The sequence below is a fragment of the Rhineura floridana genome, chromosome 15 (assembly GCF_030035675.1).
Source record: "Rhineura floridana isolate rRhiFlo1 chromosome 15, rRhiFlo1.hap2, whole genome shotgun sequence".
NCBI classification, from domain to species: Eukaryota; Metazoa; Chordata; class Lepidosauria; order Squamata; family Rhineuridae; genus Rhineura; species Rhineura floridana.
Window position 1 is genome coordinate 28860585 of NC_084494.1, and position 19933 is coordinate 28880517.

Below are 19933 nucleotides of genomic sequence, written 5' to 3' on the forward strand. Positions count from 1 at the left end.
TAATCCCTTTTATTCTGCATTATTTTCCATTTGTCCTTCCAGTGAGATGGCTATAAATAAACCAGAGCAAACAACAACAGCATGTTATAGCTAGCAAGAACTTGACAAGACAGCAAAAGCTAAGGAGAGCTGGTAGTTGGAACTCAGGGCTAAAACTGGAGAAAAGGGAACTCGGGCCCCAGATCAGCTGTGGATTGGAAGGGGTGTATGTGGGCTTGGTGAAGCTGGCCCACTCTCAGTGTGAGACATAGGACTGCGATGAGGATAGCTATGATTAAGGGATTTCAGTTGTGCCAATTGTCCGGCAGGGCTTCATTTAGTATTTTGAAATGACTCTCAGTTTAGCTGGGGTAACTCCAACTGAAGTAATTGATGACCCTGCCTCTGTTCAATCGAGCCACATTTTTTCTTTCTGCAGTATGAAATCAGTATCAATCAGAGGGTGGGGAGTATATTCTGTCTGTGGCTTACATGAAATTATTTCATGAAACTGATCCCTTCAGTTTCGGTTGTGTACTGTACAACTTTTCTGAGGATTGTTAGTTTGCCTTGGCCTGCCTTAGACACCAAGTTTGCAAGAGCAAATACCCTCACTGAGAGATTTCTCTCTACTTTCCCAACTGTTTGCTGCTACTTCCTCTTAGTCCATATTAGAGCTGCCAACTGTCCAGAAACTGACCTGGACAATTCAGAAGTGGCATGTTGAGAAAACATTTTAATTCCACCTTGGATAGCCCAATGTCCAGGATGTTGAAGATTTTTAGGATGGGACTGGTATGAATTTTCTCCTTTAAGACAGGACGTGATCGTGACGGGAAGGTTTTCTGCATGCCCCATTCTTTAGGGTTGCCATTATTTGCCCGGATCTTATGAGGACTGAAGATATACAGTCAGTGCCTAAGCAACACTTGACCCAGATTATCAAAATCTAGAAACGGCTCAGAAAGAGGGAATATCAGTGTTTTCCTTTCTCTGCCCTGCCCTGCCCTGCCCCACTCTGTCACTTTTTTTTAGGAGGGGAAAGAGCAGAGAAGAGAAATTTAATTTTCAATTGTTAATAAGAACACAATATTGGGAAAATCAGTATCCTGTTTCAGCAATGGCCAGCCAGATGCCTCTGAGAAGTTTACAAAAGCTCCCGTTGCTAGTCCCTAGCAGCTCCTCTTCAGAGATATACTGCCTTTGAACTTGGAGGTTTCATTTAGAACATGGGATATTGCCTGTGTTGTAAAACCTGTGTTATGCCACCGTTAAAGTCCCTTTGGCTGGTACATTGTATACAAATGAATATAACAGAACCCCAACAGCAATAGAACAGCTGCTTCCACAGCAATGGAGTCAGTCCTGGACCAGTGCCTTGGAGAGGACAAGGCAAGCGGAAACCGCATGTCTTTCTTCTTGTTTTTATGGCCGCTCATATGCTTGGAGAGGGCAGGTGATCAATCAGTGCCAGCAAGGAGGAGTGGTGCCAAGCAATTCTGGGAGATAGCAGAGGGGCCCCCTGCAGACATATGGGTCTTGGCAGGTGCCCAATGATGTCAATAGGTGCATTTGCGTGGCGCCATGCATGGCCTTCCAGAGGCCTGCTCCTGGTTTCAGCCATGCAAAATACAGTATTGCAAGGTTCCATTTTCTGAACGAGGGCCAACTCAAAACTTTTCTAGGAGTATCATACTTGTGCAGAGTGCGAGCAGGTTTCTGCTGGGCCTTCAACGGGCGAACTACCTTAAGTATAGACTTTCTTTCCACTATAGAACAATGTAGGCAATTTTTATTTTTCCTGGGATTTCTTACTGGCCAAATTTGCAACTCTCGCTCCTATTGCACAGAAGTGTGCATAAACATGATGATCATCTTGCATCGCCACAGGACAAACTCCTCAGGCACTTCCAGGTCAACCCTAAAATGGCTACAAGGAGTGGGGCCTACAGTTGCTAGGCAACCAAGGTGCTTCTTTGGCCTTGCCAGGCACGACAGCCAGGCTGCCAGGACTCAAAGTAAAGGTAATTGTCAAAGCACAGTGAAAAGAAGAAGGGGGGGCATTTAATGTGCACACACAGTGCTTTATCCAGGAAATAAAAAATCTAGGGCATGTAGTGCCTGTTTTGGGCTAAAAAATTCCACACATCAGGTCTGCCTCAGGCTGTGAATTCTTGTGGCCTATTTTAAGCTTTAAAATATCCAGCCATTTTAGAGGACAAAACCAGGCCACAAGATATTGCACTTCCTATGTCAAAGACAGTTGAATTTTCAGAAGTTTCAATTGCTGTGCTTCTAGACTTAATCTGATAATGGAAGCCACCTTCGTGTCAAAGATGGGCCTTTCTTCTTTTTTACCTCCCTATAGGCTGACTGGATTTGACTGCAGCTGCAGCACAGAGTTTCTTGGTGGGATCCTCCTCCAAAGTCTTCATTTCTACGGCTTGCATGCTCTAGATTTTGAGGCCTGTTCAAAACTTTCTCTGTAGTTATTTCCCAGGTGGGATCAGGGGCCTCTGCGGCTGGCTCCAGGAATGAAAATCCAGGCAGGATCTCTTTCTTCCGACGTCAGCACAGTTTTTTGATGTCCCGATGGTGAGGTCCCAACAACAGTGAGGTGAAAGAGGTAAGCAAAATGGAGGGAGAAGGGATGGGAGGCACATTAGTTACAAGAGCATTCAGACCCACTATAGGGCACTCATGCATGGAGTCAGGAGTCTCAAGCCATGTCACCTCTGTGCATTTGAGGGAAGATCCAGGGCTTATGAATAAGAAGAGCTGTGCTCCTGTATCAGGCCAAAAGCCCATCTCATCCAGTACTCTGTTCGCATGGTGGCCGACCACATGCCCATGGGAAGCCCACAGATAGACAGGAGAAAACCAGTGGGATACGGTTATCCCTGGATATAAACTATATCGGAAGGACAGGGAAGGACGTATTGGTGGCGGAGTCGCTCTATACGTGAAAGAAGGCATTGAATCCAGCAAGCTCGAAACCCCAAAAGAGGCAGACTCCTCCACAGAATTGTTGTGGGTGGTGATACCGTGCCCCAGGAGGGACTTAATACTGGGAACGATCTATCGTCCCCCTGATCAAAATGCTCAGGGACACCTTGAGATGAGATATGAAATTGAGGAAGCATCCAAACTAGGAAATGTGGTAGTAATGGGTGACTTCAACTACCCGGACATAGACTGGCTGCATATGTGTTCCAGTCATGACAAAGAAGCAAAGTTTCTAGATATTCTAAATGACTATTCCCTAGATCAGTTGGTCATGGAACCGACCAGAGGGACGGCAACCCTGGACTTAATCCTCAGTGGGGACCGGGACCTGGTGCGAGATGTAAGTGTTGTTGAACCGATTGGGAGCAGTGACCACAGTGCTATTAAATTAAACATACATGTAACTGGCCAATTGCCAAGAAAATCCAACACGGTCACATTTGACTTCAAAAGAGGAAACTTCACAAAAATGAGGGGATTGGTAAAAAGAAAGCTGAAAAACAAAGTCCAGAGGGTCACATCACTCAAAAATGCTTGGAAGTTGTTTAAAAACACTATATTAGAAGCTCAACTGGAGTGCATACCGCAGATCAGAAAAGGTACCGCCAGGGCCAAGAAGATGCCAGCATGGTTAACGAGCAAAGTCAAGGAAGCTCTTAGAGGCAAAAAGTCTTCCTTCAGAAAATGGAAGTCTTGTCCGAATGAAGAAAATAAAAAAGAACACAAACTCTGGCAAAAGAAATGCAAGAAGACAATAAGGAATGCTAAAAAAGAATTTGAGGAGCACATTGCTAAGAACATAAAAACCAACAACAAAAAATTCTATAAATACATTCAAAGCAGGAGACCATCTAGGGAGACAATTGGACCCTTGGATGATAAGGGAGTCAAAGGTGTCCTAAAGAACGATAAGAAGATTGCAGAGAAGCTAAATGAATTCTTTGCATCTGTCTTCACAGTGGAAGATATAGGGCAGATCCCTGAACCTGAACTAACATTTGCAGGAAGGGATTCTGAGGAACTAAGACAAATAGTGGTAACGAGAGAGGAAGTTCTAAGCTTAATGGACAATATAAAAACTGACAAATCACCGGGCCCGGATGGCATCCACCCGAGAGTTCTCAAAGAACTCAAAGGTGAAATTGCTGATCTGCTAACTAAAATATGTAACTTGTCCCTCGGGTCCTCCTCCGTGCCTGAGGACTGGAAAGTGGCAAATGTAACGCCAATCTTCAAAAAGGGATCCAGAGGGGATCCCGGAAATTACAGGCCAGTTAGCTTAACTTCTGTCCCTGGAAAACTGGTAGAAAGTATAATTAAAGCTAGATTAACTGAGCACATAGAAGAACAAGCCTTGCTGAAGTAGAGCCAGCATGGCTTCTGCAAGGGAAAGTCCTCTCTCAGTAACCTATTAGAATTCTTTGAGAGTGTCAACAAGCATATAGATAGAGGTGATCCAGTGGACATAGTGTACTTAGACTTTCAAAAAGCGTTTGACAAGGTACCTCACCAAAGGCTTCTGAGGAAGCTTAGCAGTCATGGAATAAGAGGAGAGGTCCTCTTGTGGATAAGGAATTGGTTAAGAAGCAGAAAGCAGAGAGTAGGAATAAATGGACAGTTCTCCCAATGGAGGGCTGTAGAAAGTGGAGTCCCTCAAGGATCGGTATTGGGACCTGTACTTTTCAACTTGTTCATTAATGACCTAGAATTAGGAGTGAGCAGTGAAGTGGCCAAGTTTGCTGACGACACTAAATTGTTCAGGGTTGTTAAAACAAAAAGGGATTGCGAAGAGCTCCAAAAAGACCTCTCCAAACTGAGTGAATGGGCAGAAAAATGGCAAATGCAATTCAATATAAACAAGTGTAAAATTATGCATATTGGAGCAAAAAATCTTAATTTCACATATACGCTCATGGGGTCTGAACTGGCGGTGACCGACCAGGAGAGAGACCTCGGGGTTGTAGTGGACAGCACGATGAAAATGTCGACCCAGTGTGCGGCAGCTGTGAAAAAGGCAAATTCCATGCTAGCAATAATTAGGAAAGGTATTGAAAATAAAACAGCCGATATCATAATGCCGTTGTATAAATCTATGGTGCGGCCGCATTTGGAATACTGTGTACAGTTCTGGTCGTCTCATCTCAAAAAGGATATTATAGAGTTGGAAAAGGTTCAGAAGAGGGCAACCAGCATGATCAAGGGGATGGAGCGACTCCCTTACGAGGAAAGGTTGCAGCATTTGGGGCTTTTTAGTTTAGAGAAAAGGCGGGTCAGAGGAGACATGATAGAAGTGTATAAAATTATGCATGGCATTGAGAAAGTGGATAGAGAAAAGTTCTTCTCCCTCTCTCATAATACTAGAACTCGTGGACATTCCAAGAAGCTGAATGTTGGAAGATTCAGGACAGACAAAAGGAAGTACTTCTTTACTCAGCGCATAGTTCAACTATGGAATTTGCTCCCACAAGATGCAGTAATGGCCACCAGCTTGGATGGCTTTAAAAGAAGATTAGACAAATTCATGGAGGACAGGGCTATCAATGGCTACTAGCCATGATGGCTGTGCTCTGCCACCCTAGTCAGAGGCAGCATGCTTCTGAAAACCAGTTGCCGGAAGCCTCAGGAGGGGAGAGTGTTCTTGCACTCGGGTCCTGCTTGCGGGCTTCCCCCAGGCACCTGGTTGGCCACTGTGAGAACAGGATGCTGGACTAGATGGGCCACTGGCCTGATCCAGCAGGCTCTTCTTATGTTCTTATAGGGCCCTCTCCCACTCAGGTGTACCAGCAACTGGTATTCAGTTGCATACCATTTACATTCTTTGTTTGTTGAATGAATTCCCTCCCCATCTTTCCATTTATATAAATCCCAAGGTGGCTAAAGCTTACACCATAATGAATGCACTTACGATAATCATAGTATCCAATAGTATGATGTCTTACCTGTTTGGTTGCCAGGCCATCGGGTTACCACTATCCATAATTGTATAGACAAGTTAGACGATGGATTGTTCCTGTTCAGTGTGCCTGCCACCAGCCAGTTCTTCTTTCAGGATACGACATTCCATTCGCTTTCCCTCCTCTGAAGTTTCCATCACCTCACCCCACAGCAAACGACATCCTATGGCCACTGAGCATGCTCAGTCCTCATGAGGGGTGAAGGGGTTGTCTATTAGGGGTTTTATCCTAAAGGGTTTTTTTACTTTTGCAAACCATGGGGTGCCCATATGTATACTGGTAACCTCCTCCCCTTCTTTTCCTGAATCCTCGTATTGGCTAGATAGTCACTGTAACTCAGCACCACTTCACTAGTAGTATATATGAGAGCTTTGTCCATTGTAAGTACTTTATGAACACGTTTTTCCCCCTTATTATCTTCACAACACCCTGTGAGGAGGTAAGGCTGAGATGGTGAGAATGACTGGCCCAGAGTCACCATATGTATGCCTAGGTACCTATGTATGTATGGAAGAAAAGCAGGATATGCATGTAATGACGGAAGTGCATTATTATTTATTTGATTTATTAGTCACTTAATACAAAAATAGTCTCTAGGTGACTTCCAAACAGAATGAAAATTCGGAATTATCACTCAAACCCAAATGGTCTCTGCGGCTTTGCGGTGCCCTCTGCCAAAGTGCCAGCTGCAACATCTTCTGTTCAGAGATAGCCTGAATGCAATTACCCTACCTTGGTTATCTCCAGATTAGATCACTGCAATGTCTGGTAGGTAGGACTATCTTTGAAGACAGTTCAGAAAGCTGAGTTTCTACAAAATGCAGGCTCTAGTTTACTAATTGGAATTGGCTATGGAAAGGCTCAGCTCTCAAAACAGCTAAAGTAGCTACCAATCAATTTTGGGACACTATTCAAAGGGCTGATGACTACCTCTAAATCCTTAAAGAGCTTGGGACCCAGATACCAATAGGACAGCCTTCTACCACACGAACCTGCCCAAACTTTGCAGTCAATCTTAGAGGCCTTCCTCTGTGTCCTTCAGCCACAAGCTTAGTGGTAGAGCATGGGCTAGAGAATGTCTCAGGTTCAGTCCCCAACATCTCACCTGAAATCCTGGAGAACTGCTGCCAGTCAGTGTTGACAGTACTGAGCTAGATAGACCAATGGTAGGTTTGAGTGTAAGGCAGCTTTCTATGCTCTGATGGTGGTGACTGGGGATGCAACCTTCTTGGTTGTGGCACCCCATAAGTATGTAGAATGTCTTCCCTGGAGAGGCTTGCATGATGGCACAGACTTTTGTGTCATTTTGGCATCACTCAGAGACCTTATTTGTTGCAGCGTCATTCCACCATTTCATATAAGGCTAAGCTGTTCCTGATTATGGTTTTATTTGTTGTGCCAAATTTATGGTTCTGTTTTAATTTCTGTTTCTGCTATTTTCTTCTGTAGTGGTTTTATGTCTTCACTGCTTTTAACGTTGTACTGTAAGCTGCCCTGTTGTTTTAATTTATATTTTCTGAACAATAAGTAATTTTTAGAAGTTAAGCATTGGTGAAAGTCTACCAGTGTATGTGTAGGCATACTATATATCTATATAGATATACGCATTGTGGCTCTGGCATAACATGGGAACAGAAAGTATAAGGCAACCAGTCTGAAGTAACCTTAATGCAGGAATAGCCATTATGGTGCCCTCCAGATGTTGTGGACTATAGCTCCCATCAGCCCAAGCCAGCATGGCCAATGATAAGAGGAGATTATGGAAGTTATAAACATCTGGAGGGCCCCACATTGGCTACCCCTGCCCTAATTTATTCTAGAATAAATACTTCTTCCAAATGGTCCATCTATTCCAGCCTTCCCTTTTGATCTCCTCCAGTGTCTGGCCCCGCTGGCTGGCACTGCCTCTGATGAACTTCATGCCTCTCTCTGTTTTATCTGCCCTACTTTTTCTGCTTTCCCTGCCTTCCAACATGGTCCAGTTTTCACTTTAAGCTTAAGATGGACAAAGTCGCCCTAGGCTCCTACTGGGAGGAAGGGTGGGATATAAACAAACAAACAAACCATGTAGAGTTATTCCTGTACAGGTTCTTTAGGATCTCAGGGTTTTGTACCTCATTCCTGTACTGCTCACACGTGCATTCAGAATCATATGTCTCAGGGTCAGCATGACCACCAGACAACCCTAGGTGACTAGGCAATAACAGTACAGCGGGCAAGCACAGCATTTTTGGATGATGCTTCCCTTCCTTGATGCATGCACTGTTTCTGATCAGGAACATGGAGAGATGAGAACATGGCTGCACTCATACTCCATGGAGGTAAAGAAAAGGTATGCAGTGGTTCCTAATACATGCACACAAATATGGTAAACGGTGATTGATTAAAAACATTTATTTATTACATTTTATCCTGCTCTTGCTCCTCCAGGATCTTTGGGCAGTATACATGATGGATATTAATGTGGCAGCCAACAAACACCCTGTAATTAACAAGTTGAGGCCTTGTTGGTGGTGCTGCCACTGGGGACTACCCATTTGGCATTAACCCATGACAGGGCCTTCTAAGTGGTGATTCCCTCCTTGTGGAATGCCCTCCCTGGTGAAATGCATCTGTCTCCCTCATTAGTGACATTCATGGGGGGTGATTTAAAAACATTCCTGTTTACCTAGATATTTGATACTGATCCTGGCAACCCTGAAATCATTGGCTGAGAGAATGTGTTTTTAAACTGTTTTTAGAATGTTTTTAATTATATTGTTTTTATGATGTGTTTGTCCCCCCTAGGCTCCTTTGGGAGAAAGGATGAGATGATAATAATAATAATAATAATAATAATAATGCAGTAGACAAATAAATATATTCTTCTCTCCCATCATTTTATTCGGACCACACAACAACCTGTGAGGTAGATTAGGCTGAGAGATCGTGACTGGCCCATGTCAGTCAGTAAGATCATAGCTGATGGCAATTTGAACCAGATCCTTGTCCCGTACTGCCAGTGCTACATGTCTCCCTCACATACTACAAAACATAAAACGATGCCCTGTATAATGTGACTAATACATAACCACAGATGTAAACAAAACATATACTATATTATGTCACATGTAGAAGGAATGCTTGTCTATACTAATTCCACTCAGCCGACTGACTACAACAATCAAAACACAGAATGAAATATCCAACGTATGTAAATTCCAGCAGAAGCAACTGTTCTGCAAAACTAATGCATAATGATACAAAAAGGGGCTAAGATACGCCCACATGCTATTCTATGAAGGACTATGATAGACGCAAGCATCTAAGCAATCGACTTGAAGGCATATAACAACAAAGCATGCTGTCAAGCACTGTCTGCAAATCCACAGTCGATAGTGACAATAACATGAATCTGTTTGAAAGACTTTGCGTGGCACATGTATCTAGACTTTTAATGTGGCATACAATGGCCTTGTTCAGACATAACACTAAACAATGAGCCTCAAGCTTATCAGTGCTGCCCCCAACTCCTGCTCTGGTGGAGCCACAAGCAGATCAGAAGCTTTGGCTTCCATTTTTCACTAACCACAGTTTATTGTTAAGTCTGAAACTGGAGAAACCAAAACTGGGATTAGTTGGTGCAGAACCATGAGACAGTTCCTGGACAGAGATAGTCTTGCTGTAGTGGTCCATACATTGGTAACCTCATGATTAGACCAATATAATGTGCCGTATGTGGGTCTGCTCTTGTTCCTGGTTTAGAAGCTGCAGCTAGTGCAAAATGCAGTTGCTAGGCTGCTTAGAAGGACACTCAGCTTTACACATATTACACCACCGTTGAAAGATCTGCACTGGCTGTCTATTAGCTACTGAACCAAGTTGAAGGTTTTGTTGTTGACATTTAAAGCCCTAAACAGCTTGGCACCAGGATACCTAGCAGACTGCCTTCCCTGGTATAGACCAAGCTTCCAAAGAGATCCTACTGGTCTTTCCACCACTGCCAACAGATTGGCACTTGATGACAATAAGGAAGCAGACCTTCTTTGTGATAGTATCCACCCTCTGAAATGCTCTCCTTTGGGTAATTTGCAATACGGAGGCAGTACTGATCTTTAAACACCTTTTAAAACATATATATTTACCAGACTTTCCTGGACCCCAACTTTTAATTTTTAATTTTGTACACTGCTAAGTTTTATTGGTGATATACAGTTACATTTTGTTTTTATCTAGGTTCTATCTAGTTTTTAGGAAATTTTATTGAATGCTGTTATTGTGTTTGTGCAAACCACTTAGAGGGTTTTTTATTACTAAGTGGTATTTAAAATATATAACTAAACAATAAAGTGTGGTTACTCTTAACTATAGTTTAGAGAAACAAGCCATCTTCATCTGTAACTTAGCCATAGTTAATATTAACCACAGTTTCAGGTTTGGACATAATAAGCGGAGGTTAATTGAAAATGGAAGTATGAGCTCCCAATCTCCTCCTTGTCAGCGTGCCATAGGAGGTGAGCGAAGGTGGGGCCTGGGCATGCAACACAGCTAAATCGTAGACTAGCATTATGTTTGAATTAGACTAATTTATAAGTATTGATGCAGTACACTGGCTTTCTGCCCCTCCCATAGTAACAACAGGCATTTTAACAACTTTGTGAGCAAAAGGATTGACTACTGTAACTTGTTTATGTATGTATTTATTTATTTATTATTTGATTTATATCCCGCCCTTCCTCCCAGCAGGAGCTCGGTGTTGTACATGGGGTTGCCTTTGAAGCAGAGCTTGGAAAAGTTACTTTTTTGAACTACAACTCCCATCAGCCCCAGCCAGCAGGCCACTGGATTGGGCTGATGGGAGCTGTAGTTCAAAAAAGTAACTTTTCCAAGCTCTGCTTTGAAGACAGGTGAGAAACAACAGCTGCTTCAAAATATAGGTGTTAGGTTATTAATTGGTGCTGACCATTCTGAAAACATCACACTAGTGCTCAAAGAACTATACCGCTTACTAGTCAATTTCAAAGCATAATTGGCTTGGGATCCAGATTCCTCAAGGAACCTGATGGTGCAATGTGGTCATCTTTGGAGTCTGTCGTCCAGGTGCCCCACCATCTAAGGTGATGATTATATATTACTTCCAGTATCAGAGGCAATATGCCTCTGAATACCAGTTGCTGGTATCACAAACGGAAGGATGCTGTCGTGTTCATATGCTGTTTGTGGGCTTCCTGTAGGCATCGGGTTGGACACTGGGAAATAGGATGTTGGACTACATAGGCCTTTGTTCTGATCCACTAGGGCTCTTATGACCACAGAGGGGGGCCTTCTGGGTTGAGGTACCCCAATTATTGAATTCCCTCTCCAAAGGCATTCACTGTTGCCAACCTTACTAACTTTTCAGTGCCACCAAAGACATTTAAAGCAAAACAAGCCAGGCTTTTAAATGTATTTTAAAAAATATTTTGTACAGTTATATTTTAGTTTGATTTTTAAAAATTGTTTTTGTAAACTGCTGTGGAAGCACTGCTGATGAGTAGTATATAATTTTTAACAAATAAGCCATGAAGTTAACATGATTTAGACCTCTCCTGCTAATTGGAGAAATCATCTGGGTAGGCAGTAGTAAACACCCCAATTAGTTCCATATTGTACCTTATCCAAACCTCTTTGTGATGAGGCAAATTGTGTCCTGCCAGTCTTAGGGCCAAACTATATGTGACCTTAACTGTGTAGTTCTGCCCTTGGGGGTAGGTTATTTTTCACAAACTGCTAGCACTGGGCTCTCAATCTTTACCCTAGCATGAGGGTAGCAGGGCTTTAAGCAAAGATCAGCCCCCCTGTGCTAGCAGTTGGTGGGGAAGAAATACCCTGCACTCAAGGGCAGAACATTGTAGTTTGACCCTTCAGTGCAGGAATACACTGAGATGATCCACTACATGTTCTGTATTTAAGGACCACCTTCTTCCATAAGTATAGTGGGACTTTGTTGCAGAAGCCCAGGGCCTCACTCAGCTGAATGAACAGAAGGGACACCAAACATTGCAGGACTAGCTTACCACATTTTGAAGTAAGTGAAGTAATACAAATTCCCATCTAAACTAGAGTTACATAATTAAAGCACTACATGAGAACCAACGCATACTCTTCTCTTTGGGGTTCCTCCACCATCTGGGGTACGATAGATGGTTATCTGGACACAAATCTTTGACAGTGGCCACAAGGCTATGAAACATCTGGGGAGATTCATTCTGCCCCTTCTCTTCTGTGTTTTAGACACTTGGGGTCATTTCCAGACAATCTGCTTATTAAGCCTTCATCCTGATTAGTTGCGGAAGGTTTGATGACATTGGCTACTTATTGAGCAATTATTCCAATTTGTTTGTGAGGTTAGATGGCGTTGCATCAGCAGTTGTTATCCCACACTTTCCTTACTGTAAAAAGCCTGATTTTTTTTGAGAAAGTGGGTTTGTTGTGCAAGAGCTTCAAATCAACTTTAATTGTACAACCAGAATTTGCCAATATTATTGTGATTGTATCCCATCTGAAAATGGTGACAGCCTGGAAGCACTCTGGATTAAGATGGGTGTTCCCCCCCCCCAGATTCTCAATAACTTTGGGAGTAACCCTGGCCTCTCCCAATTACTTTCTTGAGAGGAGCTTTTTTGTTTGCTCTTTATTATTATTATAATTATTTATTTAATTTGTATCCCGCCCTTCCTCCCAGCAGGAGCCCAGGGCAGCAAACAAGGCACTAAAAACACTTTAAAACATCATAAAAACAAATCTTAAAATACATCAAGAGAAAGAGTTAAAAACAATTTAAAACTTTTTTAAAAGGGTTAAAACATTATTAAAAAACATTTAAGCAATTCTGACACAGACACAGACTGGGATAGCTCTCAACTTAAAAGGCTTGTTGAAAAAGAAAAGTCTTCAAAAGGCGCCGAAAAGATAGCAGAGATGACACCTGCCTAATATTCAAAGGGAGGGAATTCTACCGGGTAGGTGCTGCCACACTAAATGTCTGTTTCATATATTGTACCGAATGAACCTCCTGATAAGATGGTATCTGCAGGAGGCTCTCACTTGCAGAGCACAGTGATCTACTGGGTATGTAAGGGATAAGACGGTCTTTCAGGTATCCTGGTCCTGAGCTGTATAAACTAGAACCTTGAACTTGGCCCGGTAGCAAATGGGCAGCCAATGCAATTCTTTCAGTGGAGGGGTGACCTTTTGGCGATACCCTGCTCCAGTGAGCAGTCTCGCTGCTGCATTTTGCACCAGCTGCAGCTTCCGGACCAACCTCAAGGGCAGCCCCACATAGAGCGCATTGCAGTAATCCAGCCTGGAGGTTACCAGTGCGTGGACAACAGTGGTCAGGCTATCCCGGTCCAGAAACGGCCGCAGCTGTCTCACCAGCCGAAGCTGGTAAAAGGCACTTCTAGCCACAGAGGTCACCTGTGGTTTATTTTTTTATTTGGAGTATTGTTTTTCTAATTTGTTGTATATTGTTCTGGTTGCTTCTTCTTTCTTTTTTTATGTGTGTGACATATTTTCTGGCTCGTTGGGCCAAAAGGCAGGATAGAAATGTTTTCATAAAATAAAATAAGAGGCTTTCTTGAGCCTCTTGAGGTTTTGTTGTGTCATTCATAATTCTCTGGTAAGGGAAAATTTCTGGGGCCTTGTCCCATAGATTAAGAATGGCTGGTGCATGTGTGTGGGAAACAATGTGGAAGCTTTTTCCAATGCCAGCCGAGCTGTAGTACCCACATTGATGAGAGCACTGGCTAGTTTAAATTGTGGACAATTCTTTTCCAGGATTTGCTGAGTCAAAGGCCCTGCTCAGAATTCTGTTTGAGGTGGTAATAAAGAAAAAGGGAACAAGCCCTGGAGCAGCCTTTCCCAACCGCTGTGCCTCCAGATGTTGTTGGACCACAACTCCCATCAGCCTCAGCCATTGGCAATGCTGGCTGAGGCTGATGGGAGTTGTGGTCCAACAACATCTGGAGGCACACTGGTTGGGAAAGGCTGCCCTGGAGTCTTCATAGGGGAGACTCCATTTGAACCTTTTCTATGAGCTCTATGGGTCCTAACTGAAGACTAGGGCAGACTTGCTCAGTTGATGGGGAAAGAATACTGGGTCTCTTCTTTTTAGTTTGTTCATGGGAAAGGTAGAGAGTTTAAGGAATGAAAAGATGGGCCAAGCTGCAGCCTGACTCCTAGCATATGTTTGAAGAGTGACTGGCTGGTTCCAAGAGTGGGGATTAGGATTTTTCTTTCAAAAGACTGCTGGCCCCAATCTAAACTGAGCAGGGAGGCTGCTTTTACTCACTCCTTGCGTTACGAGAATGGCATTATTTCTCATGCCAGTTTCCACCTTAGCCAAGAGGAAAAGTAGGGAATGACAGCAGGGGCCTTGCCCTTGGAGGGGAAGCCGACTAATCATGCCACAGTTTGGAGCCTTAGTTACTATTATTACTACTACTGCCCTTAGAGTATTTCTTGTTTCGTTTGTATGACACCTACAATATACTGCCACTGAACACTTTAGTGAGAGAAATCCACTCCACGCACGCTCAGGGGCACTATCAGCAGGGCTCGAAACCTGGCACTCAGAATCGCCGAGACACCCTGCTGAACCCTCTCTCGGACTGAGCTCTTCTTTTCCTTATCCCTTGACCAAGTCAGCTGGTTCTCTGGGGCCAAGTGGGGCGGGGGGAGAGCGAGAGAGACCATGGACCCAGGAGTCCTGCGTCTACCATCACCCAAACGCAGCCTTAATCTTCCTCCTCCTTCCCTAGCTAACTGTAGAGGGCACCAGTCCCAGTGAAGCCTCTCCACACACCCCCAGTCTTCCATGAAGTGCGGAGGGGGGGCGGGCGTGAACAGGACGAGTTTGCTGCAGGCAGCAGGAGGTTGCTTAGCGCAGTCCGCCAGCGCAGGCGAATCAGCAACTCCAGGGCCGGGAAGGGAGGGCGGCAGTCAGCTCCTTTCCTTTCCTATCTGCCTCTCCCTCGCTCTCTCCCACCCCTTTCTTTTCCGGGAGGGGATCCAATATCCCGCCCCCCCTTCTCCAACCAATGACATCACCAGCACCCCCAAAGAGCCTCTCCCAGCATGCAGCGCTGGCGAGCCCCGGAGACTTGGTCTGCGTTGCCGGTGGAGGCGCAGAGCAGGAGGAGGAGGCTGGTGGCGGTGGCAGCGGCCGCAGCAGCAGCGCTTCGGGTCCTGGCAGGTGAGTGCACGGCGAGGCTTGAAATTAAAGATCGGCGGAGGCAGAGAGAGGGAGGGGGCGGGGGAGGAGACTCCCCTTTCCGAGCCATCCCCCCTGCACTGAACGGGGGGCGCATGTCATTTTGGCATTCCTCTATCCCCCCCCTCTGCATCCGCAGCAGCCCTTGCCTTGCCTCTAATCTCTCTCTCCCTCCAGCTTTCTCTTCTGCCTTTCTCCTGTCATCTTATCTAGATCCCTCCCTCCTTCCTGCTTGCCTCCCTCCCTGCCCCCCTTCTTCCCGCTGGAAGTTCAATGGCTTTACTCCCCGGTAAGTGGCTTATGGCAGCCTCCGCTCCACCTTTTCTCCCAGCCCCTTTCCTCATTCCTCCCGGCTCCTTCTGTCATTCTCCTGCTGCCTCAGCCCGCTTTTCCAATCCTCTTTTCTCTCCCTTTGTGGATTCATCCCCCCCCCCCATGATCACTCACTCACTCTCCCTGTCCCCTGCAACCTTTCTCTGCCAACCCTATTTCTGTATGTGTGGGGATGTTCTGCTGCTTTCTCCCTGTTTCAATCCACTCCCCAACCCACACCGCTTTCCTCCTGTCCTTGAGTTCATGCCTTGCTTCTTTTCTCCTCCCTGCCCCGCAATCTGACATCTCCCTCTCTGTTCCACCCCCCATCATCTCCTTCCACCCTTGAATTTCCCTGGGCTTTTTGCCTCCCTCTTTTACATCTGAGTGGGAGAGTCCATTAAATCCCTCCTATCCCATCCGCCCCCCCCCCCGCGACCACCATTCTGTGAGGGGAGTGGATGCAAGAAGGGCAAAGCCTCCTTCCCCTGCAGGTGCAGCAACTCCTGGCTGGACAGCCAGCCCCCTCTTTCCCTCCCTGTTCCCCCTGTGGGGGCCCCTTTCTACTCAGCCTCTCGGGCGCTGTGTATTTTCCTGTGCAGAAGCCTGGAAAAAAAGGGGGGGACACGAAAGAGAATCAGATTGGAGGTCAAGTTCGAAGAGAGGGAACCAGGAGCCTGAGAGGAGGAGGGATCTCTCCTTTCTCCCAAATCAGAGAAGAGAGGGCTGGCAGCCAAATGACAGACACCCCTTCCCCTCCTCTCTCCTATATAACACTTCCTAGACACACATTCTTTGTTCGTCCGGATCTCTCCCCCCCCACACACACACACGCATACTTCACACATTTTGTGGGAGCTGTAACTGAGGGAAGAGAGGATCGCTGCAAGCCCCCTCCCAAAGGATCAGGTAGGTGGGCAGGGTGAGGTGGTGGGTGAGGGAAGATCACAGGAGGCTGTCTGAAGGAAGGAGGCTGAGGCACTGGGGCCCTCAAAAGGACAGGTTTTACCTGGGTGGGTTCATTGGAAAGGATCATTTGGTCCTTTTCTCTCCCCCCTCCCCGCCAAATAGGGAAGGCAGTATGATCCCATGTATGTTTCCTCGGAAGTCCCACTTTGCTCACTGGGGCTTGATCCCAGGAATAGGACTGCAGCATAAGTATTGCCAGGTCTTAATACTTTCTTCCTTTGCCCCCCTATCTTCCTTCCTCTCATCTTTTCTAGGATGGGTGCTGTGCATTGCAAAAAATGGGGGGCACTCTCTCAGTTACTTTTCCATCCCACCAGTGCACACATTTGAATCCGTTGGGGGAGTCTGTCTGCAAAATCAAAAGAAAAAAAGGGCTGTCAGGACGCTTGGGTTCCTTCCTAGGGAGCAGGAGAAGAGTGAGGTCTAGTGGGCTTGAGCAAGCAGACTTCCTTCAGTGGGGAGTGGTGGTGGGGCTCGAGGGGGTGGGGATGGAGTGGAAGATTGTCTTGGAAATGGGGCCTGTAGGATTTTTGTGTGGTGGAGGTAGGTGAATCTGAGACGGAGGTTATGAAATATTTTCTGATTATGTTTTCAAGGTCCTTAACGAAGGTTTGGGGTCCTGACATTTAAACAACAACCCACCAAGCCTTCTTGGAGACAGCAGCAATTCTCTTTTCCCAGCCACCCCTTCCCAGTTCTGCTTGTCTCTCTCGCTCTCTTTCCTCTGTCCCTGAATTCTGCCATTCCACTGCCCATATAATTTATTCATCCCAAGATGCACCTCTGCAGTTGCAGGCAGGAATGGGGGAGGGAGGCCAAAAGAGCTTGCCTCCCCCCCCAATGACTGTACATTTTGCTGCTGCTTGCTGCCCCTAACCTGTCCTCAGTAGAATAGGGGAGGAAGGCATTGTGGGAGTTTTGGGGGCATCAATAGACCTGGATGTGTGGGGGACCGACCCGGAGGCTAAGATTTAAGGGTGGGGAGGGGAGTGGAACATGAGAGTAGGAGGAGCCCAGGGAAAGCAGCAAAGAGAGCTTGGGGCTGACGAGGGAGGAGGGAGATGGGGATGTTTTTCAGTGTCTGAACCATGTCTCCCTTCTGTGCCCCCGATTTTGACTTGGAATTTGCAGACTGAATGATATTCTGTTGAGATCAGGAAGGGATGGGGTGTGAGGGCAGGAGAGCATGTCTTTGTGATAGAGCTCAAAACTCTTTTCAGTGGGAAGCGGCTTGGACATTCGGCTGAAATGGGATTTGGATGAGGCGAAGAAGAAGCTGAATTTAGAGCAAGGGAGGCATCTTAAGATTCTAGACTCCTATCCCGCTACTCTGAACCACACACCTCCTTCCATCTTAGCCAGCTCAGGATCAGGTACAGGACTAAGGAGTCCGGATTGCGTCCCACCTACCCTCCCCCACCTCACCAATCCAAGCTAAGGTGGCTACTCTTGTAAGAGCTGTGGCACTCACAGGGTTAATGTCTGGCAGTCTCCTTGGTGGGGAAGGGCGGGTCTGGAATTAAAGGGTCAAGGGGGAGAGACCCAGCTGCAGCCTGTCTGTGAAGCCAGACAGGGTCAGAGGTCATGGGCGAGGTCAGGGGTCTCTCCCAGCGCAGCCTCCATTCATTGGCAGAGCTTTGCCTAAGCATAAATCAGTTTGCCTAGGAGGGGAGTGGGGTCTAGGGGCTACACACGGGGAAGGGAGTCACACCTCGGTGGTGGTTGGGGAAGCTGCTGCAAAACAGGGAATCCTTAGCTCACAGCCTTATATAATCCAGCCTTACAGTTTTCCATGCATGAAAACACCCTTCCCCTCCTCCCTCCCACTCTCGCTGTATATAGAGACAAATTCATATTCCGCTTGTGTAGCACAGCCATGAATACACACACATGTGTATGTAGCACCCTAGAAAAAGTTAACGTGTTCAGAACCACCTCTGCAGTCCAAGGAAATAGATGCATATGTTCTTCATCAAAGGTGTTGGTGCGTCCGCGCATGCTTGAATGTATACAAGCAGCCTCTTTTCCAGGGTGGGGCATCATCTTGGGAGTGGGGGGGCATAGTCCTTTGGCTTCCCACTCTCTGACCAATATTGCAGTCACCTCTGTATAGAATAGTGCCAGGAACAGGAACCACACACCCAAATTATGAACAAGAATAAATTGTTCTGCAACAGTTAAACTCATTGCTAATACACAGATGCATGCGTACTCTCTTACATATCCACTGCCGTGTCCTCCTGTATACCTCTCCATCCTCTCATGTCTCTACGTGACACTATCACACAAATGCTGACACAATATAGATTCCCGGCCCCTTGTGATTACTTCCACACCTTTTTTTACAACACCCTGCAATACAAGAAATGTATTTCTTACCCAAAAACTGTACCTGCTCCCTTTTGGGTCCTTCCCACTGGTGGGAATCAACCTTTACTTAATGCAATGGTAAAATGCGTATATAATATAATTATGAACAATGTTTTGTTTGAATTAAATCCTGCCATCACTCCAGTGCTATGAAACAGCAGATAAGTTTTAAACAGGGATGAGAACATATCTAAAATTCCACACATGCATCCTCCAAGTGTTATGGTAATATCCAACAGTCATAGTGATCTCCCACAATAATGGACACTTGAGAATAAAAACAGGGATGCAGCTGACTCTGGGGTGTTGTGCAGCAGCAGTTGATTTTATGTTAGTTGTTTCAGAAAGGTAACAGACATTATGTATAGGATAGGGATATAAAATGATGGGGGAGTCTTTGAGATGTCTGCTTTGCGGGGAAAACACCTACATAGCTTGCCTGCCTGGTGATTTCACCATTTTCACCCTTGCCCACCTCCTCAGTTGTAACCTACTTTCTTCACACCCAAATAAGGATGTCTTGGAAGATAAGAAGTGGGGGGCTGACCTATTCTCCCCAGGTAGCCTAGAGTTGACTGTATTTGTGTGTCTGTCAATTTGAGCACTAGAGTCCATGTTTTTCTTTTGGCACATGCAATTTGACCAGTGTGCTTTTATGTGCTGGACTCTTTTTAAATGCTTTAATCTCAAATCCGAGTCCAATAAAATCATAATTTAGGTGAAAGGGGTTGGGTGAGAAGAGCTATGCACAGGGCACCCTTGTGTATCTATCTATGGTTGACTAATTGTAAGGCCATGGGAGATGATATGAATGTGGAACAGCCACAACAGGATGATGTACAAAGGTGCTGAGGGCTCTTGAGGAGGTCATGTTCACCTAGTGAAGCATGCATGCACAGCCAATCTTTTGTGCACGCAAACATGTGGTCTCATGCAGTCCCTATGCCCCCCTCCATGCACTTTCACTGCCTGAATCAGAGCCAGAATCCTCTTAAGAACTTGACCTCCCGACCAGCTCTAAGGCATTGTGTGTGAGAGTGTGTCTGTGAGCAGGGAGGGAATTGCAGCAGAGCAGGGACAGATGGGGGAGGGGAGCTTATTGCAGTGGTCC

General features: G+C 45.6%; 1 protein-coding gene across 1 annotated transcript in view; it reads left to right on the forward strand.

Annotated features, from left to right (window-relative positions):
• The first annotated feature begins 14998 nt into the window (after positions 1-14998).
• Positions 14999-19933, forward strand: part of SPACA6 (sperm acrosome associated 6) — a 75788-nt gene continuing 70853 nt past the window's right edge. Inside the window, exon 1 of the mRNA XM_061597739.1 lies at positions 14999-15153. Coding sequence (XP_061453723.1) covers positions 14999-15153 — 155 coding nt within the window. The remainder of the gene's footprint in view (positions 15154-19933) is intronic.